The sequence below is a fragment of the Crinia signifera genome, chromosome 5, assembly GCF_055691185.1.
Source record: "Crinia signifera chromosome 5, ASM5569118v1, whole genome shotgun sequence".
Taxonomy (NCBI): domain Eukaryota; kingdom Metazoa; phylum Chordata; class Amphibia; order Anura; family Myobatrachidae; genus Crinia; species Crinia signifera.
In genome coordinates this window covers 289679219-289706068 of record NC_139221.1, presented here as the reverse complement: position 1 = coordinate 289706068, position 26850 = coordinate 289679219, and the positions used below count along the sequence as shown (strand labels likewise).

The following is a 26850-nucleotide window of genomic DNA, read 5'->3' as shown; positions in this document are numbered from 1 at the left end:
GGTTCGAGGTGCGGTGCAGGGCCGGACTGGCCATCTGGCACTTCTGGCAAATGCCAGAAGGGCCGATGGCCTTGTGGGCCGGTTTTGTGCAGGCGTGCGCGCAGGAGGGAATGGTGCAGTTGTAATACCACTCACTGTGGACCTTTGATTGACAGGTCCACAGCAGAGGGCGGGACAAGGAGTCCAGATTGGCAGAGGAGGAAGGGAAGTGACTCACCGGAGGGAGGAATAGGAGGAAAAATGGGCAGTCTGTGCAGCGTGGTGAGAGAGGAGCGCTGCAGCAGCAGGAGGACACGGTGGCGGGGTTGGACTGCCAGGCCTCGGCGCAAGGAGACATCGAGTCAGAGGAGAGCGGCGTCCGGAACGCGTGCGGCGGCTGGGAGTGACAGCTCCAGTCCCGAAACCTAGCGGTCACCTCTTGTGCGCTGCATCTTAAAGCAGCCCCTGGTGCACAGGACATCCGGCCGCAGCCCCTGCGCACGGTGACCCGGGCAGTGTCAGCCTGGGTCACAGGGAAGGCACCCCCACGTCCCCCAGTAGGGAATTGCGGGTGCAGCGTAAGTCACGCGATGCACCCAAACCGCCCGCACTGCTCTCACAGAACTGCTTGCCTGTGCTGCACAGAGGGACCACAGGCAACGCAACAGCCAGGCCAGCCCCAGAATATCAGCCAGCCAGCACTTCAACCCTGCAAGCCAGGAACAGGTCAGTTTTTATGAAACTGCTGACACACTGCTGAGGGGAGGAGGAGCTGGTTATTCTAAGGAGGGTCCTGTAAGGAGGATTAGGGGGTCCAGTGAGGAGGATTAGGGGGTACTGTAAGGATTGAAGGGGTGCTGTGAAGGGGATATGACGGATAAGTGTTGTGAGGGGGTATTGTGAGGAGGGAAATGTGAGGGAGTGCTGTAAGGAGGGTTAGTGTAAGGGGGTGCTGTGAGGAGGGTAATGGCGAGTAAGTGTTGTGAGGAGGGTAAGGGTGATGGGTGATGTGGGGGGTCAATGATGATGAGGTGTTGTGAAAGGGGTAATTGTGAGGTATAATAATAAGGGAGGCGCTTTTAGGAGGGTAAGGGTTAGTAAATATGGAGGTATAAACAATTTGGAAAGGCTACAATGTGTATTATTTGTGTAAGTGGTATCTAATATGTATAATGTGTAATACCACGCCCCTTTGTGATGACATGCCTTTTCCCATTAGGCCACACCCCTTTTTGACAGGTGGGCCTGTGTGCTCAAAATGCCAGGGCCGATTTTAGGTCCCTGTCCGGCCCTGGTGCGGTGTGAAAGCACCAAACCCTATAACCTGGGTCGACCAACCTGGCAATTCAACCCGGGATATAAGAAGGGTTAAACTCTGGTCGCCATGTGTATAATGGGGACCAGGGATCTAGATGGCATCAAGAGGCAATGTGATGTGAAAGCGGTATAATAGTTAAATAGGAGGAAGGTGTCTCTGTAAAGTTTCAGTCATTGAGGGGTAGATGTATGAAGCAGTCATAAGGGAGTAGAAGTGAGCCAGAGGAGAAGTGGCCCATGGCAACCAATCAGCACTGAAGTAACACCTATAATTTGCATAAAATTAAATTATATAGAGCAGCATGTTCACATACCCAATCAATCCCAAAAGTGAATGGAGGATGTAACAATCACAGTGTCTGCTCCCCTTGTATACTTAAGGAGCCCATACACTAGTACAATAGTGGCGCTGATGTGGAGGGGGCAGCAACTCAGCCTGGGGAGCCCAGTGATGTCATTGCCTGTCCTGGAGGCAATGTGGCAGCAGAAATGGAACAACCTGTGGATCACACCAGCTATCACCCGGCCAGGTCAGGAGGCTCATTGGCCATGGGGCCCCGGCATGACCCAGAGACTGGCAGGATAACCCCCCCCCCCCCCCACAGCCGCGCACAGGATTTCTGGCCTGCAGCCCCCCCCCCCCTCCCAAAGGGCCGCACCAGCTCAGCGGCAGCAGCACCCCCCCTGGCTTCATTGACTCTCCCCCATCCTCATTGACTCTCCCCAACCTGCCCCCCCCCCCACCGCTACCCACGCTGGCCCTCCCTATAGGAAGATGGCACCGCAAATGGCTGCCTAACAACTGTTCACTCAGCCATATGTAACCCCGTGTCTCTTGTGTGATAACTGTGCTGTCCTTGCTCATACTGGGGCAGATGTATGAACCAGCGTTAAGTGCTTAAGTAGCACTTAACGCTAGTAAATGGGGTTTTTTACGTGTTGTGCACATGTATGAAAGGGGCTTTTAACGACCCCCTGAGGCAGCCCTGAACTTAACGTTCAGGCGCTGTCCTCCTGCTTAAAGTTATGAGCTTTTACGTCGCAGGCAATGTATTATTGCCTTCCCCGACGTTAAGCCCGCTGTTTCTTTTCGCCAGCCTCAGGCTGGCGTTAGGTGGTTTTTAACCCCCCCCCTCGCTATAGCTTACGGAGCTATCCGGCCACCGCCGCATCTCCTCCCATGCCGACACCAGTAGACAGCATGTTGCTGCTGCCGGCTGCCCTGCACCTCTCCCCCCATTCCATTTATTTAGTTTTGCCGGTTGTTTTTTTTTTTTTTTTGCTCCTCTCCCCCCCTTTGATCAGCCAGCATGCCGACAATTGTCTCCTGTCAGCATGCTGGCACCGGCGTCTGTTGTCCCGCTCCAGCCCCCCCCCCCCCCAGCTCTCCGATCGCGCACTGTAGGGACCCCGCTGTTTTAATATATGTGCCGCAGGAGAGCGGGGATGCGGCGGGAGGGTTGCCAGAAATAATATTTAAAAGACCGGGCGGGCAGATGCTGCTGTCTCTACTCGGTAGCGGAGAGCCGGGGAGACGCGGCGGGAGAGCTGTCACCTGTGAGAAATCACATTCAAAATACCGGGCGGCCGATGATTGGCTGAGCTCTCTTAAAAAAAAAAAAAAAACAACCGGCAAAACTAAATAAATGGAATGGGGGGAGAGGTGCAGGGCAGCCGGCAGCAGCAACATGCTGTCTACTGGTGTCGGCATGGGAGGAGATGCGGCGGTGGCCGGATAGCTCCGTAAGCTATAGCTTAGTTACATTTTAGCAACCAATTAAAAACAGAGAAAACTACATGTGAATTAAAGGGTCAAAGGAATCATGGGTTATTTAAAAAAAGACATGCGCATTGCAGAAGGAAAAGAACGTAAAAAGAGAAATGCAGAAGAAAGGACAGGTGAGTTAACGATTAGCGTTAATCACTAACTAGCTGTTGATACATAAGGGGGAAAAGGCTGCCCACTTCTCCACGTTATGGCAGGAGAAGTGGGAAACGAAAAATATCAAACCACCCAGACCTGCAGATAGATGTGTTCCAGCGGTGCTTCACCGCTGACCCACACCTACATGCATCGGGTCGAATGGGATGTCAAATACATGGGATTTGGTCCGATTTATCAACCCGATCCGTCGGAATCAGGTCAAATTGGACTAGTATGAGGGCCTTTAGTCTATAGATTGAAACATCAGCTAGTTCTTTATCATTATTATTATTAATATTATAATAATAATAATAATAAACCACTGCAAATATAACAGAAGCCTACAAAGTATGTTTAAAAAACAAACAAAAAAACAAGCGAATGAAGCAGATACATGTATTAATTTATTTTATTTAAAATAAAATACAGCAAGTTAAAGATAAGAAGAGAATACACAGGGACTTAATGATAAAGAGATTAATTATATAAACTTACACAGCAACATCTAAAAATAATAATAATAAAAACAAAACAAAACCAAGAAAGTGTTTATGTGTTTTCAACCATCAAAGATGAATGTAGTTCTTTATTTCTTTACGAATATGCATTTAATCCATTCAATACGCAACTACTAAGATAACAGGGGGTGAGCGGGGTATCTATGTTTGGAGATTGGGCAGATTTTAACAAATTTGAATGCTCATCACCTGTATAAAGATTTTATTTTGAAATTTAATTAAATTAATAACACAAAATAAAAACATTTATATTAGCTCAAAATATAGCAGGCCCGCACTCATTGCTCATATACTGATTTGTATATAATTATAGCGTTTTAGCTCCTTCTGAAACCATAACAAAGATTTACATTTTCTGTAGGTGTGAAAGTCAAATATTTTCAGTGTATCTAATATTTTTTTTTTACAGTGGATTGTCTAGAACTTGTAGGCAATACCTATATTCGGTACTTGTTTCCTAGCACGGCCACAACGATTTAGATCGTTGTGGTCGTAAGATAAAAAATCGGATCGATCGCATCGCATGCGATTTGGTCGCATACGATGCGACCGATCCGACCGACCGATTTTTCACCCGATTTTTTTTTTTTTTCACCTGATTATTTTCAATTGCCCCCCAAATGTTACTAAGTGGGCTAGACCCCACGATAGACGTGAACCCGAAGCGTGGCGAGCGCAGCGAGCCCGCGAGGGGCGGCGGTGCGCGTCCTCCGACCTTTTCATTCCCCTACTATCCACTAGGGCGTGGAGTTGAGAATAGAATAGTGTGGCGAGCGCAGCGAGCCACCGAGCCCGAAGCGTGGCGAGCGCAGCGAGCCCCGCGAGGGGACGCATCTAACTTCACAGGTATACGCGTCCCCTCGCGGGGCTCGCTGCGCTCGCCACGCTTCGGGCTCGGTGGCTCGCTGCGCTCGCCACACTATTCTATTCTCACTCCACGCCCTAGTGGATAGTAGGGGAATGAAAAGGTCGGAGGACGCGCACCGCCGCCCCTCGCGGGCTCGCTGCGCTCGCCACGCTTCGGGTTCACGTCTATCGTGGGGTCATGGCGGGCACCTAAAAAATGTGAAATGGGTCATATTGGGCCATTTCACCTTTTTTATCATTTTTCCCTATGTGAGATGGACTTAATCAAGTCCATCTCATCTTGTGCCATTATAATGGCACAAGACCGACGCGATCCTCCCGATTTCAATGTTAAAAGATTTTTTAACATTGAAGTCTATGGAAAAATCGGGTCAATCGGTCGGTCGCATCGCGGCCGATTTTAATTGGTCGCGACCGACCGATTGACCCGATTTCTGTCATTCAAAGGGAAAAAATTGTAAAAAATCGGCCACATCGTGAGGATCGTGTCCCTTAATTAAGAGCCACGATCACTCACGATTGTGGCCGTTCTAGGAAACAAGTACCCTATATTCATTGGATGTGCTGTTTTCCATACCATTATAGCATTTGCTAAATTATTATAATTTTATTTATAAGGCGCCACAAGTGTTTCGCAGTGCCGTACAAAGGAACCGTACAGGGAGACAAAACTTGGCATAATATAGAATAAATAACAAAAATAGAGTACAAATAAAGAGCGCCACAGTTCAATACACATTACAGCTTAAATCATTATGGACACAAGGTACTCTAATTAAGCAAATATGTTTAACTAAAGAAAAATTACTAACAAAAATTATTACCCTAAGTCACTCACTTCTAGCAGCAGTAGCACGCTAAGGATGAGTGCACACCAGCACAAATGAGGAGACAGTGTGTGTGTGTGTGTGTGTGTGTGTGATCAATCATGTGCTGACGTGTATCTCTCATGTATTTGGGATCCCACAAGGGAGGATTATAAGAGTCAATATCAGGGATTCCTGTGCAGCTACAACATATCACAGTGATTACAGCAAATCACTGTCCTGCAGGAAACTTCTTGGTGGCACCTCTGGCAGAATCAGAAGAATCTGGGAGGTTAGAAGCACAATGCCAAGCAGTAGGAGACTTATCAGACCTCCTGAAGGATGTCTGATGCAGTGGTCATAATCATCGAATCAGTGAGTAATTTATAGTTTTATTCAGAATCACTTAAAAGGCTTCTAAAGCAAGGAAGGCCTTCTGGCCAATCTCTTGAGGGTTGCATACAGCTGGGGACACCAGATAAACACTGCTGATTTCTATATAATACTCCCCTCCAACTCCATAATGAAAGTTAATTGCAACCCTGATCAGTTTTATGATCAAGGTAAACTTGTAGCATTTTCTTTCTATATTCCAATATTTTGTTTGTCATGTCATCATTGCTCTGTCTGTCTACTGAATGAAGAACAGAGTAAACATTTCCCTGCCAACTCATACAGTAACACTCCTTGCCAAAATTACTACAGTCCCCCCCACTGGGGTCAGTACTGGCATACCCAGGCAAACTCAACTCTGGCCTTCTCATTCCATTTTCAAACGTTAAAGGGTGCGGTCTATAGATCACAGCAGCTGGCAATGACTTTGTTTCTCCAGACTCATTTTTTTCAGGTTCCATTTCACTGTTACATGGTATCCTGCAAGCACCAACCGTTATCAAGAACGCAGGGATAAATAACAGCCCATGGACCGTACCAAATGTAATGACCAGGAGCATGATCTTAAAAAAGGTTCTAAAGACATAGCTTTCTGTGGAGGAAAGTGCCGCAATCCCTAATATAGTTGACAGAGCCCCCTGCACAATGGGGTAACCCAATACATGTAGAGCATCAATCACTCTCTGACTTGCATTCGGCTTCCTATTCGTAACACATGCATATAAAATATGAGCTGAGAAATCGACTGAAAATCCAATACAGATGACAAGATTGATCAGTGATATGGAATCTAAGTTAATTTTCCAGAAGGACATGAAGCCGATGACACCAGCAATAATTGACGCAATTGCCGATGTCACCCATATGGAGCACAGGGGATCCGGTATGAACAGAACGGAAATGACCAGCATGACCACAGTTGCCACAACAATATTTTGAATTGTGTTTTGAATTATTACAATATACTGATCCAAGTAAATGAATAATGGATGGTAGACAATTATTTCAACATTGCAAACAGCTGTTATGCCTCGTAAGTGGGTGAGCATATTTTTTGCATCATCGATGTCGAATACGTTAATGGTTTGAATAAAGAACCTGGACGTTTTAATTTCATTCCCGTCTCTTACAATATCCTGTTGGAACTCTGGAAAATCTACGTAGAGTCTACTCAAATTTTGTATGAAATTTTCTTTTGTGGTTATGTTCAGACTTTCCTCCTTAGCGATTTTCTTGTACGTTCTCAGCCAGGATACGGAGTATTCTTTGGCGATGTATTGACTGTTTTCCAACTCACTCATGCAAGTTTCAATGACCTCCTGGGTCTTTAGCTCCCAGTAATCTGCCTCATTGGTCAAAACCACCATAACCCTTGGCCCATACTTTGAAAAATATAAAGCTTCGATGTTATAGAACTGAGTTAAGGAAGAATTGTCTTTAGCCAGGTTTCGGATATCAATTCCGTATTGTATCTGGACACATCCATAAATACTAGCGGATATATATGCCAGATACAAAACCAAGGCCGAGATCCTCGCCCAAGGATTTGTAAGAAACGGACCATAGTACTTGTAGAAGAATACAGTGATCGGGTGCTCAGTCTCTGTCTCACGTGTTTTATCAAATGTCCCCCCAGTGCAACATGCATTGTACAAGGGGTTCCGATGGCTGTTCTCTGGGTCATTGACTTTTATACAAATTAGCCAATGCCTGTTGTTATTCTCATGAATCCCATTCAATGCCAGTACGGCACCAAAGAAAGTTATGCAGTAGATGTAGCAAAATACAAGGGCAGTCCCGGTATAAATACAAAACGATTGCACTGATGGGAAATGGGTCATAATGCCGATATAGAACGCCAGCACATCGGTGAGAGTGGTGATAGTGATGGAAACCGCCGCCTCTTGGTATGTATGCGCCATTCTATCTTCCAGAGAGCTTGTTACTTTTGTCTGTTTCCAATAGGAGATTATAATGAACATGTTGTCCACCCCGACTCCTGCAACAGAACAAAATCATGTTTTAGTAATGTCAGACACTACACAGATGCAGCCACAGTTATCTGAAAAGGACACCTAGTATGGGGCCCTGTGTCCAATGGTGGGGGGTTTGAGCATGCCCATGCTTGAATATGCACATGTGCAAACCCCGGGAAAAACACTTGACCTTTTGACTGTTGACCTTGTCTATGTCGACCATAAGCTTGTGTTGACCTAAGCAATGTAGACCCATTTTCGGTGTTGACCTAATCACTCTCGAACTAGACATTGTCTACCGTCTATATCGTAACCCTATAAGACAGATGCTGCTTTGTATGTAGTCACTGATTTTGTATCAGCAGCATCTTCAAAAAATTGCAGAACTGCAACTCCCTCTCTAACATACTGGGGGCCACCCAGCACAGGGCAAGACCACCCAGCATTCAGAATCCCACCCCGCCATGTGACTGTAAAATATTTGCACTGATATCACAAAAAATGCGCATGCATCACAGAAATGGAAAGCATTTGCATGTCTATGGTAGCCCCCTGCCAGGGCAGCCCAGTATGTTTTGGCTTGCAGCAGCTGCATGTGACATCACTGCCCCATCAATAGCCGGAACTGTGTTGTCCAGACCGCGCCCAACCAATGCTACGTCGCCTCCCACCCAATGCCACACATTGCCATCCCCCGCCATCACTCAAATTGCAGTTGCATTTGCCCAATTGGACCGCAGTTTGAGCCTTTGTACAGTATACGCACGCTGAGGTGTGCGCGCATGTGTATAATTATGAAAATTTCCTTAGCAATTATACGATCAATGCTGCATCACTCCCAGTGCAGAATTTACTGATTTTTTAATGAACACAAATTTTGCCTATGATTTTGGGGAAAAATTGCACTGCTGTACAGTGAGCTGACATACTCCTTATGCCTTGAAGATGAAAGGGGACCTAGAATTTCTTACTAGGAAAAATTCAAATTTGTCAGTCTAATCTATCTGGTGGGAACAAAAATCTGGTAATGTATAGAAGCAAATGACAATCAACCATTTGCTCCCAAATACTGGGAAATGGACAAAAATGATTGGCTAAAGGTGCCCACAGATGCTACAATTGTACTGTGCTATGCGTTTTTGACTGTACAATGGTTCTATACAATTTTTCTTCCAGCTTGCTATGAGATGTGCACTTGGATGCATGTGATGAACCCATGTTTGTAATGTTAAATTTCAGATGTAGTCTTAAAAGTACGTGCAGCACGTACTTTTTTAGACATACAATATCGGGCTCCCGGGAACATAAACACCATCCAATAATTGTACATAAGATGCAATTTGTGCTTAAAAAGTACAAAACGCATTCGATAATTGATGCGTCTGTGGGCACCTTAACTTTGTTAAATCAAATGGTTTTAACCAATTTTGCTGAATGGTCATTGTCTGTTTTTCCAAACATTACCAGATTTCTGTTCCCACCATACTGTATGGATAGGACAGATAAATGTGTAGGTGTGTACCCAGTATAAGGGGTTTATTTAGGAAGGGTGAAGTTGTAAAAGCTAGAGCTTCTAATTGTGTTTATGTCAGAAATGTAAAAGAGAATTGGTTTTACCAGCTTTGTTCTGCTAATAAAGTCATTGGGACAGATGCACTAAGCTTCAAAAGTGATAAAATGGAGAGTGATAAACCACCAGCCAATCAGCTCCTGCCTGACATTTTTCAAACACAGTTTGTAACATGGCAGGTAGGAGCTGATTGGCTGGCTGTTTATCACTCTCCATTTTATCACTTTTGAATCTTAGTTCATCTGGCCCAGAGTCCTTTTAAATTTCAGGCATAAACACAATCGGGAGCGCCAGGTTTTAAACAATTATAAATAGAGACAGGATTGTATGCATTTGCAGAGTGGCGTAAGTTCGTCATAGGTGCCCGGAGGCAAGACAATGTTGGTGCCCCCCCCCCCCCCCCCCCCCAATTTTTTTTATATATAGTATATACCCTGATCAAGTCTATAATAAATTTAAATGGTTTAGTAGCCTATGGGCATCTATAGAGCTGTCCCTAATGAGCTAGATTATGGCTGGTGCCCCCTAGCACATGTGCTAGTTCTGCCTTTGATCCATCATCCAGTGGTACAGATCACAGCAGCAACTAGCTAAACCCATCGCTGCCTCACCTATAGCAGTCCTGATTCACGAAGCTGTAATTAGACATTTTGGTGCCTTGTGACACAAAGGGCTTTGGCATCCTACCATTTTAAACATGGACAGTTTGTGCTGAAAGGGGCATGATCTTGCTGGGAAGGAGCGTGGCCACACAATAGTGCCCGCAATACAAATTACGCCACATAGAGGTGCAACCTTATTCACATTACATCACACTATAGTGTTCCTTATTCATGTTACACAGTATTACCCCTCACACCATATTAAGCTAAACAACGGTGACTCTTGAACCATATTATGTCGCACACAAAAATGCCCTTTTCACCTTATTCCACCAGAAAAGACCCCCACCGTAAGGTAAAGGCAATACCAACATTTAAACTTTGTCAATGGTTGATGTGTTCATGCTTGTTGTCAGAGGGTTTGTCCGTTTGAAGCCCACAGTCAATGGTACCAGTGCTACATGTATCCAAAATGTATTCAAAGTTGAAAAGTTTTATTATATCCATATCAAGATACCAAATCAAACACCATGGGTGGTAAAAAAAAATACAAAAAAATAAATAAATCACACACCTCTTTCACTCCTCACATTTAAAATGCACACACCTCTCACTTAAAAAAAAAAATTACACATCTGTCACCTAAAAAATACATACACATGTCACATAAAATAAAATACATACACATCTGTCACACCAAAAAAACATACACCTCTTTCATTTAAAACACACATAAACACACCTCTGTTACTTAAAATGATGGGCATAAACATGGGGCAATGGTGGTCCTGCGACCAACTAATACTTTACTAATAGAGTTTTATGCAGGATCTACAGAATAGTTTTTGATAACTTCTTCACTTTTGTCAAAATGTTATTAACAGAAAAATAAGGGATACAGATAAATATTCTATGCATAAAGTATATTAGTAACATTGGTAAGTTAAATGATCAAATTGAGTATTAATTTGCTGTGCTATATTAGGAACTGTTTCTAAACAAAGTAATAAACAATTTCTTAATACCAATTAACCTAATATTTAGTGGTAGTAGTTCTTTAGTCTGAAAACCATTCTCTTCTCTCTCTACTCATATTATTTTATTTATTTACAGTGTCTTATATAGCGCAGCAGATTCCGTTGCGCTTTACAATTATAGACAGTGATAACACAAACTGGGTAACAACAGACGGGTGTCGGACATGTTCCCGACAGTCGGGATCCCGACAGTCATTACCCTGACAGTCGGGATCCCGACAGTCAAAACCCAGACACTCGGGGTCCCAATGGCCACCGGCTATTCTCCCTCGTAGCCCGGCCAGTCGGGATCCCGACGTTGGGCTAATGACTGTCGGGATCACGACTGTCGGGACCGTATACCACACCCCAACAGACAAACTTAGAGGTAGGAGGGCCCTGCTTCAAGCTTACAATCTAACATTATTCCTGTTATCAGGGCATCTCAGTTCCCGTCTTCCATCCAATACAAGCAACCTGGCGTAAACTGAGGGATCAGTCAGCCCACCGCACCCAGAGCCAGGGATCAGTTTGCCCACTGCACCCAGCACCTGGGTGCATGGCACCCAGCACCAGAATGCACCCCACCTAGAGCCAAGGTCCACTGCACCCAGCACCAGGGCACACTGCACCCAGCTCCTAGGCAAACTGCACCAAGCGCAAGGATTCACTGCAACCAGCTCCTGGGCACAATGTACCTAGCACCAGGATTCACAGCACCCAGTGCAACCAGCACCCAGCTCCTCTGGCCAATGTACCAGCTCCTGAACACACTGCACCTAGCGCCAGGACTCACCAGCGCCAAGGCTCACCGTACCCAGCACCAGGATGCACCGCACCAAGCCTCACTGCATCCAGCACCAGGTCGCTCATTAGTGGGGGTTAGTTACATTGCACACTGGGTCTGGGAAACTGTGATGCAAACGAATGGTGTGTACACACAGGGGCGATTGCCGTGCTATGTGAGTCCCAATGCGATCAGATCGCAACGGGACTCGCAACGGGACTCCCATCGCACGGCATGCATGGAGGGGCACAATTTAGACTATATAGTGCAGATCTGCGCTATATAGTCTTGGCTGCCCTCTCTATCTGGCTGCCAATTTGCGCTCACACGGGAGCACGTATTCGCAGCGCATCGGGCTCGCAAGCCCTAAAAAAGCATGCGATTTGCATGCGATATCGCTTCCGATGTTGACTATATCATCAACATCGGAAGCCATATCGGCTCGTGTGTACACACCATAACAGTTTACTATGTCCATACCTCCCAATTGTCCCGCTAAACGTGAGAATGTCCCGGTTTTTGGGGACATTCTTGCGTCCCTCCCGCGGCTGGCAGTGTCTTGATGCGAGGGGGCAGTTGGGAGTCCCCCCCAATCTGACAGAATAGACACAGCACAGAGGTGCAGTGGCCAAAAATGGGGCTGCGGCCCTCATTTGCTTACTCCGCGGCCCTCATTTGCATATGCCACGCCCCCTTTTGGCCACTGTCCCTATTCTTCCCATGGAAAATTGGGAAGTATGCTATGTCTTCTACCTGTCACACATAGGACCTGGTGAGAGCGATCTGCCGGTTATATAAACTGTCTGTGTATGTGAACCACAACTGTCCCTGCCTCCTGCTTGTCTCCATCTCCTCCTTTGAACAGCCGCATCCGCAGGCTGTTAGGTAGAAACTGAGGCACACTCAGCGGGGACGAGAGGCTCCGGAACTGAGAGGTGCTGACGGCAGACAGTGGAGGGAGGGACCAAACTGAAAATCCAGAGGCTCTGGCTGGCCAGCTCTGTGGTGTCGGGAGATGGTGCCAGTAAATGCAGTATATGCAATAAAGTAAAGCAGCGTGACTCCGCCCCTCTAAAAAGGTTGCGCATATATGACAAGTCACACCTATGACCTGTCACTAGAGCCCCAGTAGCCTGGGTCACGGAGCGGGAGCCACTGAAAGGTGATGAAGCTCCGCTCTGCCTCTGACCCACAATGTTAATCACCGACAAGCAGTAATACACGGAAGCCGGACTCCGGAGACAATGGAGAAATGCCCCCTTCGGGCCAGGCAGGTGACTCCATTGCCTCCGGCAGTTCCGCCACTGCATTTGCATATTTGCATATGTATTTGCATATTTTGCCCATTCTCACTGGTTATTGCATATTTTACCTAAAATCTAGTGATGGTGCATATTTTTCCAAAGGAGGGCACTTCACGTATTAGGCCTCGCCCCCTTTCCACCCGCGAATCACAGCAATGCTTTGCCCTGCTGCTGCTGGCCAGGAGTGTGCAGGCCAATATGTGCGCATTGTGGGGAACCATGGATGTACGCTACGTCTGACACTGCTCTAGGCTGCCAATCCATTTTAATAAAAGTCAGTCGGGGCGGATGCCATCATGAAGCTCTTGAACCTTTGCCTGCCCCTGGCCTAGGACTTTGCGCCAAGAGAGAGACTTCTGCAGCAGAGGAGGTGGACGGAAGGATTGTGACGCCAGGTCACAGTGAGTATGCGGTACAGGGGGAAAGCCTTCCACTGCGCCACCCTCACATGCTATGCTGATCCATCGGCGCTGGAGATGAGGGTCCGTGTAGTTGATGCCAGAAGAGCATAGGACGCTGCAGTCTGCTGTAAGTGCTAACACAGCACCCAAATTCAAATACTGCCGTTACCTCAGTGGATGTGGAATGGTCCTTTTCCACTTACTGTATAAAAATATTTTGAGCAATTGAAGATGACACAACCTTACTACCGAACATTCGGAACAGTACCTGATTGTTTACGTTTTCAAGAGTAACAAAATGTTAAATAATTGTTAATGATCAATATGTTATTCTGGTACTCTTTACCTAGAACGGCGCCCATCGCGGTGATCGCGACATCGCGGGCAGCACATAAACGGCCGCGACGCGATGCCCGCGATCACCGCGATTTTCCCATAGGGAACAATGTTAAAAAGTCTGATTGATCGCGATTTTGCATTCAATGCCTCAATGCCCGCGATTTTCCCATAGGAATCAATGTTAAATGGGCTACAGAGCCTAAATAGCCCCAATTAACCCTTAAATGTCCCCCAAATTTTTGTACGCCACCCCACGATCCACGCCAACCCGAAGCGTGGCGAGCGCAGCGAGCCCGCGAGGGGCGGCGGTACGCGTCCTCCGACCTTTTCATGCCCTACTATCCACGTCGGCGTGGAGTTGAGAATAGAATAGTGTGGCGAGCGCAGCGAGCCACCGAGCCCGAAGCGTGGCGAGCGCAGCGAGCCCCGCGAGGGGACGCGGATACCTTCACAGTTATACGCGTCCCCTCGCGGACTTCACAGGTGTCCGTGGCGATGCGGACACCTGTGAAGCCCGCGAAGGGACGCGTTTACCTGTGAAGGTATCCGCGTCCCCTCGCGGGGCTCGCTGCGCTCGCCACGCTTCGGGCTCGGTGGCTCGCTGCGCTCGCCACACTATTCTATTCTCAACTCCACGCCGACGTGGATAGTAGGGCATGAAAAGGTCGGAGGACGCGTACCGCCGCCCCTCGCGGGCTCGCTGCGCTCGCCACGCTTCGGGTTGGCGTGGATCGTGGGGTGGCGTACAAAAATTGGGGGGACATTTAAGGGTTAATTGGGGCTATTTGGGCTCTGTAGCCCATTTAACATTGATTCCTATGGGAAAATCGCGGGCATTGAGGCATTTTACTGTAAAATCGCGGTCAATCAGGCTTTTTAACATTGTTCCCTATGGGAAAATCGCGTTAATCGCGGGTACCCGATTTTGATGTACCCGCGATTTACCCGCGATGCCCGCGATTACCGCGATTTTTTACCCCCGACGCCCGCGATTCTGATCGCGGGCGCCGTTCTAGGTAAAGAGTACCGTTATTCTTACTAATTGTATGCTAATTTTTAAATAAATAAGTTAAAAATTACTTTTTTTTTTAATTATTTATTGTAGCATATTTTAACACTTCATGCATATTTTAAGTATTTTTAATGCATATTTCAATCTTCTTCTGTTGCATATAATCCTGTCTCTAGTGATATTTAGCGGTGGACAGTTATTTCATTTTCATTACAATCCCCATATATCAAGGCAGCAGACATATAAGAGATCCTGTTGATGAAGTCACAGAAGCATGATGTCACAGTGCAAGCTCATTGGCTTGAGGCTCATTTCTTTACTGGAACTGGATGAAGGAAGAAGTTCTCAGTAAAGATGGGCTGCTGTATCGGCAAATGCTGTGACAGTGACTTACCTGCGAGTACCCGGGTTTCATTGGACTATGAGGAGGCAGAATTTGTTGCGGATGTCCACATGAGCCGACCGGTGTTTAGCCGCAGAAGAAACCGACGCCTCAAGGCTTGTAGATTTACACCAACCCTCTCCCCCATTGATGAAGAGGAGGAGCCTGAGGTGGCAGTGGAGATGGAGGCAGAATTCGCCCAGGGAGCTGTGACATGGCATCTGGCACTGGGCATGAAGAATAGGAGTCGGAGTCTTTAGACATGGACCCTATTGACTTTTATATGTGCTATTCGTCATTGTGGCCTTTATTGTCATCAGGCTGCAGATCTACCGCTGGTCGGTAGTGAGGAGGACGGCACATTCATGTATATATGTATATTTGTATATTTGTATATATGTATATTTGTATATATGTATATTTGTATATTTGTATATTTTATTTGTATATATGTATATATGTATATTTGTATATATGTATATTGTATTTGTATATTTGTAAATATTGTACATATTAGATATCTATCTATCTATCTATCTATCTATCTATCTATCTATCTATCTATCTATCTATCTATCTATAGATATCACTATCCGTGTATCTATGTGTAACCAATGTACAATAAAACCCTGTATAATAACAGAACATGCGCGTGTGTGATGTGTGTGACACAACCCTATCTCTCACAGACCCCAGAGGTCTGTGACCTATGTAATAACCAAGGCTACTGACCTGTACATGGTCTCATCTCCCCGGTCACTTCTTATATCCGTATAAATTATAGAAGGGTGAGCACTACCCCAAATAGTGGTGCAGATACATGAAGCCTGGTGAGAAGTGATCAAGTGGCACCAGACAAACAGCTCCCAACTGTCAAGTTACAGGCTGGGTTAGGGAAATGACTGTTATGAGCTGATTGGCTGGTGCGTTATCACTTCACCAGGCTTAATAAATCTGCCCCTTATCCTTAAACCACATTTGACCAGTGTAAGCAGCCCTTCCTTGACAATACTGTGGTTGCCATGGGCAACTTCTCCATTTTATCTACAGTATAATGACTGCAGGGTGTGTAGGTCACAGAGGGAACCACGCCGCACACCCTGCATCCCTGTATTGTACCTAAAGACTTGCTCATGCGCAGTACAAACACCACCAGGAAACCTGCACATGCTCAGTAGGATTTGGCTGAGTGATCTCAGCTGCGCCGCCGGAGAGAGAGGAGGCCGACTACATGGATCCTGCACATGGGACACCTACTCTCTGAGCTCTGTAGCCGCTGCTGCCTGATCAGTATTACATGGTGTCGTTTCTCCCAATCCTTAGTTTTGGAATGTGGGGAAGTATGAAACCGGTACAATAGTGACCATGGACTGGAGGAACATTGATGCTCGTTTCTCAATAGGACACAGTTCTTGTCTCCAGTAGTACCAGTACAAAAGGGTCTGAGGGAGGGTGTGTAATATTATGGCTGATCCCATTATTCCTGCCTCCCCAGCTCAGCTCATGTGTAAGACATTAATGCTGGGCAAATATGCATCTACTCATACGCACTACAGGTGTTGCCAATGTCTCCTTCAAGGGAGTGCTGCGGCCTGGCCACACTGACACCCCCCGACTGCCTCCAGCGCTCAGCGCAGGCTTCTCCTTCACCTCCAGATGCTGGCAGCCATTTAAAATGAGGCACCATCTGGTGAGCCATTACAAAACTCATTGTTCCTTATACAACCCGTGGAATGCCTATCTCACATGCAACATACCTCCCAACATGACCCTCTCCAGGAGGGACACAATGCTCTGTTTCTGGACTTCACTCTTAAATTATGATTACCATCACCTCTGTTGAAACACCTTTCTTCTCAATTAACCTGTTTAAAACAGGTGATGGCAATCAATAATTAAGAGGAAAGTCCAGAAATAGAACATTTTGTCCCTCCTGGAGAGGGTCATGTTGGGAGGTATGCATGCAAGTCTATGCCTTATGACTCATGAAAAAAATATAGGTGTGTATATAGTACATTATTTTGTAGAAAGAAGTCACTGTATATATCATAGTTGCCCACACTCATCCATTCTGCAGGAGACTCCCAATTCAGTGTGTAATCTCCTGCTTCCCCACCTTATAAATCAAAACGTAATTCCACTACAGCGCAACTCATTAAAGTTGATGCTTAACCCATTTCGGTAACTATTTTTTTAAACACCCCTGGGGGTGACAGAATCTACCCCGTATTGTTTTTACATGCAGGGTAAATACAAGCTGCTTTTGCATGTATCCCACATATACAATACTGAGCAGCTTTATTTTTACACTTTTGAGTTTGGGCCTGTCTCTCTCACATGTAAATCTCCCTGCACATCTCGCATCTGCCCCACCTGCAGGGCAACATGGTTTTATCAAGGTGCATTTACTGTATCTGCATCAGCCCCAAAAAGCTTCAAGGTAGGTGATGTAATGATCAGGTGACATATAACCAGTTACGGCGCTGACACTGGCTCTGTTCATAAGACTTTGGCATGTCTTAGCCCAGGTGGTCCTATATTGTAGTACATGTGGCCCCCAAATCCACTGTAACACATGTACCACAGTATCTCAAAGATATCAAGTTGGAAAACCTGAGTTGTGAAAAAGTATTATTACAGTATATAGCCATAAAAACGTGCAAACAGGAGACCGACGTTTTGGGGATATACCCCGTTTTCAAGGTGCAGAGAATATCCCCGAAACGTCGGTCTCCTGTTTGCACATTTTTATGGCTATATAAAAATACTTTTTCACAAGCCTCCGAGTGCCGCCTTTGTTTCCCTGCTTCTATATACAGTAAGAGCAAGTTTCATCTTTGCTCCTTTGGCCATGGCTAGCCATGGCTATTCTATTGTTCTCAGCTGCAATACGTATTGTATTGCAGCTGAGAACAATAGAATAGCCATGGCTAGCCATGGCTAGCCATGACCAAAGGAGCAAAGATGAAACGTGCTCCTACTGTATATATATTTTACGTTACCTCGTTGGTTGCTGATTTGATTTTCTGGCGATTGTGCTGAAACGATCCTGTGAGATAATGGGGCTGATTCTGGATCACACGCAGTGATCCGAATTCGGCCTCTGCCCTAATGGTTGGGGATTGTGCATTTCTGTGTATGTGCAAACACTGACAGAGAAAGTTCTCTGCGCGTTACACACTCTCTGGGTGGGCCGGAGATCACCCATGGGAACGCCCAGCGGTTTATCGGCATCCACATGAAAACGCTGAGTGATCCCATGGATACGTGGGCGGGCCAATGCCTGTCGGGGGGTGGGCCGATGTCAGCTGCCCGCTCCAGGGATGTATTTTCGTTATCACCCTTCGCATGTTACCGAGGGGAATCGGTGGTGGCGCTGGGGCAGACATTCAGACGGGCAGCATCTCTGGTTGTCGGTAAGCTGCGTTCCGGCAAACCAGAATCAGGCCCAATGTGTGGCCACACAAGGAGGGGCGATGTATCTTACCAGCGTGTTTGTCAGCATAACCTCATTACACTTCTGTCACCTCCAAGGTCACAGAGACACGATGGGTGTATTCCCACACAGCAGCTTTCACCCAAACTATTTCTTCATCCAGCGCAGTTCCCACCTCATAGGACTTATATTGTAAGACACTGAGGTGAGACAGCACACACACAATTATTGTTTTAGTATAAATAAGTTACATGGTTACAGGGCGTATTTACTATTCCATGTTACTTCATTCCTAACAAGATCCCTAGTTCCATATTGAGAGAGAGAGAGAGAGAGAGAGAGAGAGAGAGAGAGAGAGTGGTATGAGGACTAAGGGTGGGGGAGACTGGAAAGGGATGATTATCACGGGGCCAAGGGATGGAAGGGGTATGGAGTGCAGCCTGCTGCTGCCTGCTAGTGCCACCACCAATATTGTTTCTCAATCCTGAATCCCGGCATTAAATAAAAAAAAGGCTGGGATTGGCCTCTGTAATAAAATAGATATTTTATTATTAACCCCAGAGATATGAAGGGCCCCAGAGCTTCCATGCCTGTGCACGGGCACTGCCTGTACTAGCTGGCCTGTCAGTGACCCTTGCAGGCCGGTCATCTACTGTGCACCATCTATTTTTGGCTGAGTCTGACTGACTCACTGTGTGCCACTGCCATCTACTGTGTGTGCGCCCTGCCACTTGGCGCTCAGAGCCATCTACTCTGTGTGTGCGCACGGCCTGGTGCCGCAGGCGCACAGCCTTACCCACCGGTGGTGCTGTGGTCTCAGTTTCTGGCTCCTGTACTTTTACTGCACTGGTCGTCTGTTCCGCACTCTGCGAAAGACCTTCCCTGCCTGCTCGTAGTGCTCAGCATTCTTTTGTGAAAGTGACAGGCCAACAGCAGCCGGAGCCAGCAGGAAACAGCAGCAGCAGGAGCCAGCAGGACTGAGAACGAGAGGTCTGCACCTGAAAGCAGGATCTGGAGCAGCGAAAGGTTAAGGCTCAGGCAGAAGAGCATTGTGTGGATTTGGGATTAGGTGGGGGGACCCAGAAATATCATTGTACAGGGCCCCAAGATTTCTGTTGCCGGCCCTGATGCTGACAGGTGGTATTTCATGCCCTACCATCCTCTAGGGCGTGGTGGGAGAATAAAATAGTGTGCCGAGCGTAGGTATACTATGTTTTAGTGTTTATGTTGACTGTGTTATCATTCCGTTTAAAAAAAAAAAAAATGTAAATTCTACTTTATCAATGTTGACCTTACCCATGTCGAACTAATGACCCTATCGACCTAAAGTCATGTCGACCTTCCTGCATGTAGACCTTTACTCATGTCGACCTAATGCCGGTGACCTAATGATCCATACCCTTAATAATAGGTTGACTTTCAGTGCCGTATTTCGTCTAGGAGGAGGAAGATCAGCCATTGCTTGCAAGATAACAAATAACTACATCGCCACTTACCTAGTATAAGAAATGGGGCATTTACCACTGTCCTGGCGAATGGAACCCCACACAGTAGGAGCAGCCCGAAACTGGCCATTATGGCTAATCCTGGTGATATGACTCCGAGTGTGGTGACCCAGATTTTATTTCGCACATTATCCAGGCTGAAACAGATGATCGGTTTTAAGTAAATTAAATTGTAATGATATATCCAGTAATTTACGAAAATTAACAGCCCATAATTTTTTCTTTTAAATTGTATTGTACATCAGACATATTCTATTTTGGCGGTGCTAATGGATGGTGTATACTGAATTAATATGAAACTATAATTAATAAAATAGCAATGGGGCCCCTACCTGATGGTCATGGTTTGCGGTGCATACAGAGTCAAGCAGAATCAGGCCCATCATTCCATGTTGTGATACTGTTCTCTTTTCAGTACACTTTGTGATTTGTATATACTGTGCTGCCACATTTGTACTTTGTTGCATCTTGTGTTATTTGAACATTCAATAAATTCATTTAAAAAAAAGAAGCATTGGGCCCCTTCAGGAAGTTGCTATGACTTACCTGGCGCAAGAAATGATGGAGAACAGAATGGTCACAATATAGGTGATGGAGAACAGAGGGAGAACGCTTTCTGTGCTTCCCTCAAACTCCTTTTGTAGAGAAATAGATGTTGAGTGGTATACCTAGAGTTAATAAAAAAGATATTTTAATTTTATTTTGTTTAAGTCCCCAATATATTACTTAAGTCGCATTAACAACACCATAGGGTTTAATTAACATTGTACTATAGAAGAAATAGCCTATATATTCCATTAATGGAAATGTTTTCCATATTTGCTGTTTTCTGATATACAATCATGCATTGTACTTTTATACTTTGACTTGTCTGTAATGACATTTTGAACAGCTGTTGCCCAAATCTCTTCCCCCTCTTTAACCTTACCCATTGCTCTATTGGTAAACTGATAAAATGAGTGCACTAACAATTTTTTTCATTTTACCAAAATATATTTTTATTAATTTTATTTAATTAAAAAAGTTATTCTAATTCTAAAGCTGCCCATACACAGTCCGTTTAACGGATCCGTTTGGGACTTAAAAAGTACACATCGTATCACATCGCATGCCTTGTTCATGCAGTGTGCATGCACTGCGATCCGATGCGATGTGTAGCTAGTACAAAAAGTATGTGCAGCACATACTTTTTGTACCATGCTATGTGATGCGCGGGAGTGCGCATCGCATAGTACAGAACGGAGCCGCCGCAAAACGGAGCGTGTATGGGCTCCTTAACAATAATTAAAAACATGTATTTAAATGTGTGTGTTGTAGCAAAGCTAACCAACATTGCAAGTGCTTTACCTGGCCTAAAAAAAAAAGTCATGCACTAGTCTGATTTGGGCCATTTTTACCCGATCCCGATGGATTGAGCCAAGAACTTGGCCTCAATCAGATGTGTTTGATATCCGCCTTAGTTTTGATGAGCAGTCCCGTGTGCATCAGACATAAGACGGAGGTCGGACCTGCTAGCTGTCTGACCTTTGACTCGGCCCCCCTCCCGGCGGGGAACAGGGATTGGATGCGAGACAACCCATGTGAAAGGGAAGGTCCTGGGCAGCTCAGGGGAGGGGAGGGGGAAGATGGCCATACACTGCTGCGAAACATCGCAGTAGTCTACGGCCTACTCATTTCATATATCTGCTGCTCTATGCTTTACAATTATTATAGCCACAGAAAGAGTATAAACATAAGAAAAGAAAACATTAATAAAAATAACTTTCATCGACACCCAAGAGACAGAGACATTTCTACACTGAGTGATGGAGATGTGGTCAGCATCCCATTGGTCACTATACCAAGGCTGAAATCCCAACTGCCTTTAGGGACTGATGACGGAACCTTGCAGGTGCTAGAATCCCATTTGGTGAGTATGCAGGGTGGGTAAGGGTCACATTAAGAACCAAATGGGCCTTGTTGCTGAAATGTTCAAAGGCCTAATATGAGAAGTGGGGAAGTTGAGGCCAGTGTCATGTAGACATGTAGAACCTATACACTATACACCCCAATGTCTCCCTAAATATATAAAAATACAACAATTGCATACATTTGTAAATTAGAAATGCAATTTTAATACATATAATTTATATCCAACCATAGGGCCATCTGGTGATCATCATGCTTTTATGATGATGGGTTTATATGTATGTGAATGCCTGTAGCTGCAGCTCCATCCGCCACATTGTTAATCTGGCACCAGGCAGGGAAGGGGGAGGTTAGGCATAGGCACTATTGGGGGGAGTTAGGGTTAGGCTGAGTGGTTAGGGTTAGGATGCAGGTATAAAAATACAGTAATTTGCTGAAAAGATATTTGGTTATTGAAGCCTTATTAAAACATACTTGTTGCCTACAGTCCCCATATGTGGCTTATTTATCAATATTATTTTAACTAAAATAATGTAAAACCTTTTTTTACATTATTTTGTATCCCAGAATGAAAGGGCAGCTGATCAGTGGCGTAACTATACCTCCGCAGCCCCCGCGGTGGCGGGGGGGCGCAGAGAAATTGGGGGCGCCGCCGGGGGGCTGCGGAGGTATAGTTACCTGTGGTCTTCGTCTCGCCCGGCTCTCTGCCGGGACCTGCCTGACGTCACGGTCCCGGCCGGCTCCTGCTGCAATGAAAACTGACTATTATAAAATGGCTGCCCCCATACTGCAGACAGTTTTCTGTCTGCAGTATGGGGGCAGCCATTTTCTAAGAGTCAGTTTTCATTGCAGCAGCAGGAGCCGGCCGGGACCGTGACGTCAGGCAGGTCCCGGCAGAGAGCCGGGCGAGATGCAGACTGCGGGGACAGGTAAGTGTAAGAAGGGGGGGTCAGGTTAGGTGGGGGGGTGGCGGGCGGTGGCGGCGGCGGCGGGGGGGGGGGGGGGGGGGGGTGTTCGAGGGGGGCGCCGAAAAACCATCCGGCGGGGGGGCGCTAAAAACTTAGTTACGCCCCTGCAGCTGATATATTTGGAAAATTCTCCCAAAAACCCTTAAATATTTTGTTAAGCGGAGCACATTTCTAAATTTACAAATATTGTAAAAAACAAAGCGATGGGAGCCCTGTGATAATAATGCCATCTTCAGTTGGTGTTATGCAGACTTCCCTCTATTTCCCTTATGCCAGCTCTGCTCTGACAACCAGACCAAAGGTCGGATTCGGGGCCTGTGTTTTCTTTTAACTATACCATAGGCTAATCGCTGAAGAAAATAAGTTATAAAAGAAAACAAACAGATAAAACTTAACTGCACGCTGCTGCACCCAAGGATAGGTGACCATCTTTATTTAGGATTTGCAAGGACAGAGCTTCTCTGAAAGATCCTTCCCTTACATGTGACATTTGATACATTCTTGTGATGTATGTAAATATTGCATTGCAAATTTGGGAAAATTTATCACATTCCTTTTGCATCTGATCTGAGATGCAGATTGTGATAAATATGTCTCCTTTGTCATAAAAGGAAATATTCAGAATTAGCACTGTCTATCTTAAAGAATTCTGCCCTAGGTTAGTAATAGCGCAACCCAGGGCCATCTTAACGGCATTGTGGGCCCTAGGCAAAGCAATGCCCTGGAGCCCCTACTTAAGTATAAATAATCATAACTTCTGCTTAGAGCCATTATCCGTTTGGCTGCAGGCCGGTAGAGAATGTTTCCCAGCAGCTCTGATTTTGTGTAATTCACAATCAAAGCAGCCGAGCGGCAATCTCTACCAGCCTCACAATAAACTCCAGAGGCACCAGCAAACCCCTGCTAGATTTGTGGGGCCCTAGGCCAGCTGCCCAGTAAGCCCATGCGTTAAGATTGCCCTGGTGCAGCCCAAATAAATACTGTTTGCCATTCTATTAATTGCTGCTACAGTATTTTTAGTGCAAAATACAGATGATAAAAACAAATAGGGACTACATTTTTTTTTTTAAATAGTAAAATGTACAGTATATTTATGGAACATAAACCAATTTCTCTGCTGCCCTGCAGTCCTGGCAACAAATGTGCACTAGTAGCATATTACAGTCAATGTAAGACGCTATGGCATGGATTTACCTTTATAGATTTAAGTTGTAATTTTTCGAGTTGGCGGGGAATGGATGCCATAAAGTGCTCAAGCCATTCCAAGCTGACGTTGTGGATTTTGTCATTGTCTTCTCTCAGGTAATATAAGAATCGAAGGGCTTCAACCTTCCGTAAGTTGTTGTCTGGACTCAGTGTAACTCCTCCGAAGTACAGTCCCACAAATATCCCATTATGGAGCATGGGGTAAGTTATTAGGAGATCCTCTGTGGTATTCTGCATCGAGGTGAGTAAAGGGTTGGGTGGGAAACAGGTATTTCCGTTGGCTTGAGCACAGAGTTGAGTGAAGTTGTAGCCAGGCGTTAAGGTCATGTTTCTCACGGCGCTGTCCAACTTCTGGAGTTCCTCGAAGGCGGTCCCATTCAGGATATCTTGTGATGTGCTTACGATGATGAGAGAAGCATACGTTCCCACCGTATACAGCCGCTGTGCTGAAAACTGTCCGGAGTCATTAACCGGATAATGCACCTTAATAAAATCTCTTTGACCCTTTGCCATCCCTCCTTCCGGAGTAAATAACTCTTCCAGTTTATTGATTTGCCGTTGCTCCAGGAAGGACAATCCAACTCCCAACCCAACAGAGAGAATAACAGGAATGCTCACAAAACACCACGGATTTCTGGCTATCATTTTGCCCAGCTCGCGAAACCCCCTGGAGAGTGGTTTCTCCAAGCAATCTGCGTGGCACCCATTCATTTTCAGTTGATCTGTGCCCATTCACTCTAAAGGGTCTTTTATGCAGTGCCCTAGACGTCTTTTGAATCGTACTCAGTTGCTCTGACCATATTCATGAAAAAAATCCAGCACACAGCACCCGGGAACAGATTTACACCTTACTATGAGATCCACTTATATAGAGAGATGGGTTACTGGCAGATGGATTCGTTAGGGTCAGTAAATATAATTATTTATTTCTGACAGGCTACTTAAAAGGTTTATCTTAATGTTGTTGTTTAATGGCAATGAAAAATGGATCATTTACAGCTTACCACCTACCATACGCAAATATGTCTGGCTAAGTTACGTGTTGAAAATGATGCGTGTGCAGGTGTTGAAACTGGAGAACAATATGGGCACACACCAGTGGATAACTCAAACTATGAATAGCCCAGTTTCTTAACCCTTTGAGTGCCAAGGGAATTTGTCAAAATAGGTGTGAAATTTGGCAAGCAAACATTTTTAGTAATAATCCATCGGCAGTATTCAATGCTCCCATTTCACTTGTTTTGGAGCATTGAAAAGGTTCGCTTTATTTTTGGCGAGAAGGCCAGTCCTATCTCCAAAAATGTTCCTCGCCCTATTCAGCACTCTCGGTTTGCCCTGTTCGCTGCTTGGTCATCGCCGTTGCTTTCTTATGGGAGATTTGTATACCTCGCTGTTTTTGTATTCAATGCAAAAATGGAGAACACTGTTTTTTTTTTTTGGGGGGGGGCTTGCCTCTCTGTTTTGCTCTCAGAATTTTTTTTAGGTTAACTGAACTTACGTACTTACAAAATAAATGTTATTTTCTTTTCTTTTTGGTGTCTGCAAGTGTCTTTTTTTATTATTTGAGGAATCTACAGGTATATTATTTTTTTACTATAGAAGTGCCCCATTAATATAATTTTTTTTGTGGTCATCCCCCCCCCCCCCCCATGATGCATTTTTTTCACACAGATTTAGCTGCTTTGGAATCCTTTTTTAAGGCTAATTTGTGTTTTTCTACATATCTCTGCAATATTTCAATACTGCATACAAAAGTAGCTATTAACTCCTCGTACGCCACATTGGTCAATGCTCGCCGAGGAGTTGACACGTCAAATAGGGTGAGCAGGAGGCATAGCGAGGGGTAGAAAAAATGGAGACTGCACAGCGAACAGAAAATGGAGAACTCTGTGGTGTGCTCGCCGGAGCATTGAATACTGCTCTTTGAGTGCCAACATTGCTGTGAGATATCCTCTTTTTTGGGTGCAATATTTAACTAAACTCCAATGAATTGACTTGGCTGTATTTGTATTTATTTATACTAAAAGAACAGTCGCTGTGAGCGGCGCCGGCATTCTTAGCGGATATTTTGAGGATCGCTCACAGCAATGTTGGCACTCAAATAGTTAAACCAGTGGTGTTGGTTTATTGATAGCTATGAGCAAGGTGGACATCAGAAATTGTGGGGTATGTGCACAACATTATCAGGGCCTCCCTTTTTGAACCCCCCCCAACATGCCTGGTGAGGCTTCTGGCAGAGCCATAACATGCATTTTGTTGCCCTGTGCCAGATTAAGAATGGTAATGACGCCGTATCTGGGTACCAGTGCTTACTCTGGGCTTAGGTCGACATGTCATTAGTTCAACACAAGCATTAGGTCAACATGGATATGGTCAACAGTCAAAAGGTCGACATGGGGTTTTTCACTTTTTTTTTTAAACCATGACCTTGGCTCATGTTGACCTTCAGTAGTTGACCCATAGCATGTCAACCTTAGTGCTGTCTACCCTATGACCCCTACCCCAGGAATGCTAAACATGGCATGACACGGCACGCTGGGATGCACAGTTCTATTCCAACTGGAGGGCCACATGTTGATCACCCCTGGTTTATATGATAGCAGAATAGCCACATGGGACACACCTATGTGCCGG

The 26850-nt window shown here is 45.6% G+C and overlaps 1 protein-coding gene across 1 annotated transcript; it reads right to left on the bottom strand.

Annotated features, from left to right (window-relative positions):
• Window positions 1-5941: 5941 nt before the first annotated feature.
• Window positions 5942-24927, bottom strand: LOC146005816 (patched domain-containing protein 3-like). Its single transcript, XM_083145240.1, has 4 exons — window positions 24205-24927; window positions 20681-20802; window positions 20126-20271; window positions 5942-7803 (listed from the first exon to the last, which is right to left on the bottom strand). The coding sequence occupies exons 1-4, from the start codon at window positions 24925-24927 to the stop codon at window positions 5942-5944; spliced, it is 2853 nt and encodes a 950-aa protein (XP_083001366.1).
• Between the last annotated feature and the right edge of the window lie 1923 nt (window positions 24928-26850).

Bases quoted from the DNA above. Each gene is read 5' to 3' on its own strand.
- LOC146005816 (XM_083145240.1), bottom strand. From the start codon at position 24,927: ATGAATGGGTGCCACGCAGATTGCTTGGAGAAACCACTCTCCAGGGGG. The intron at 20,803-24,204 runs GTAAATCCATGC...TATTAACTCTAG, and splicing joins TACAACTTAAATCTATAAAG to GTATACCACTCAACATCTAT. The intron at 20,272-20,680 runs GTAAGTCATAGC...CATCTGTTTCAG, and splicing joins TCCATCATTTCTTGCGCCAG to CCTGGATAATGTGCGAAATA.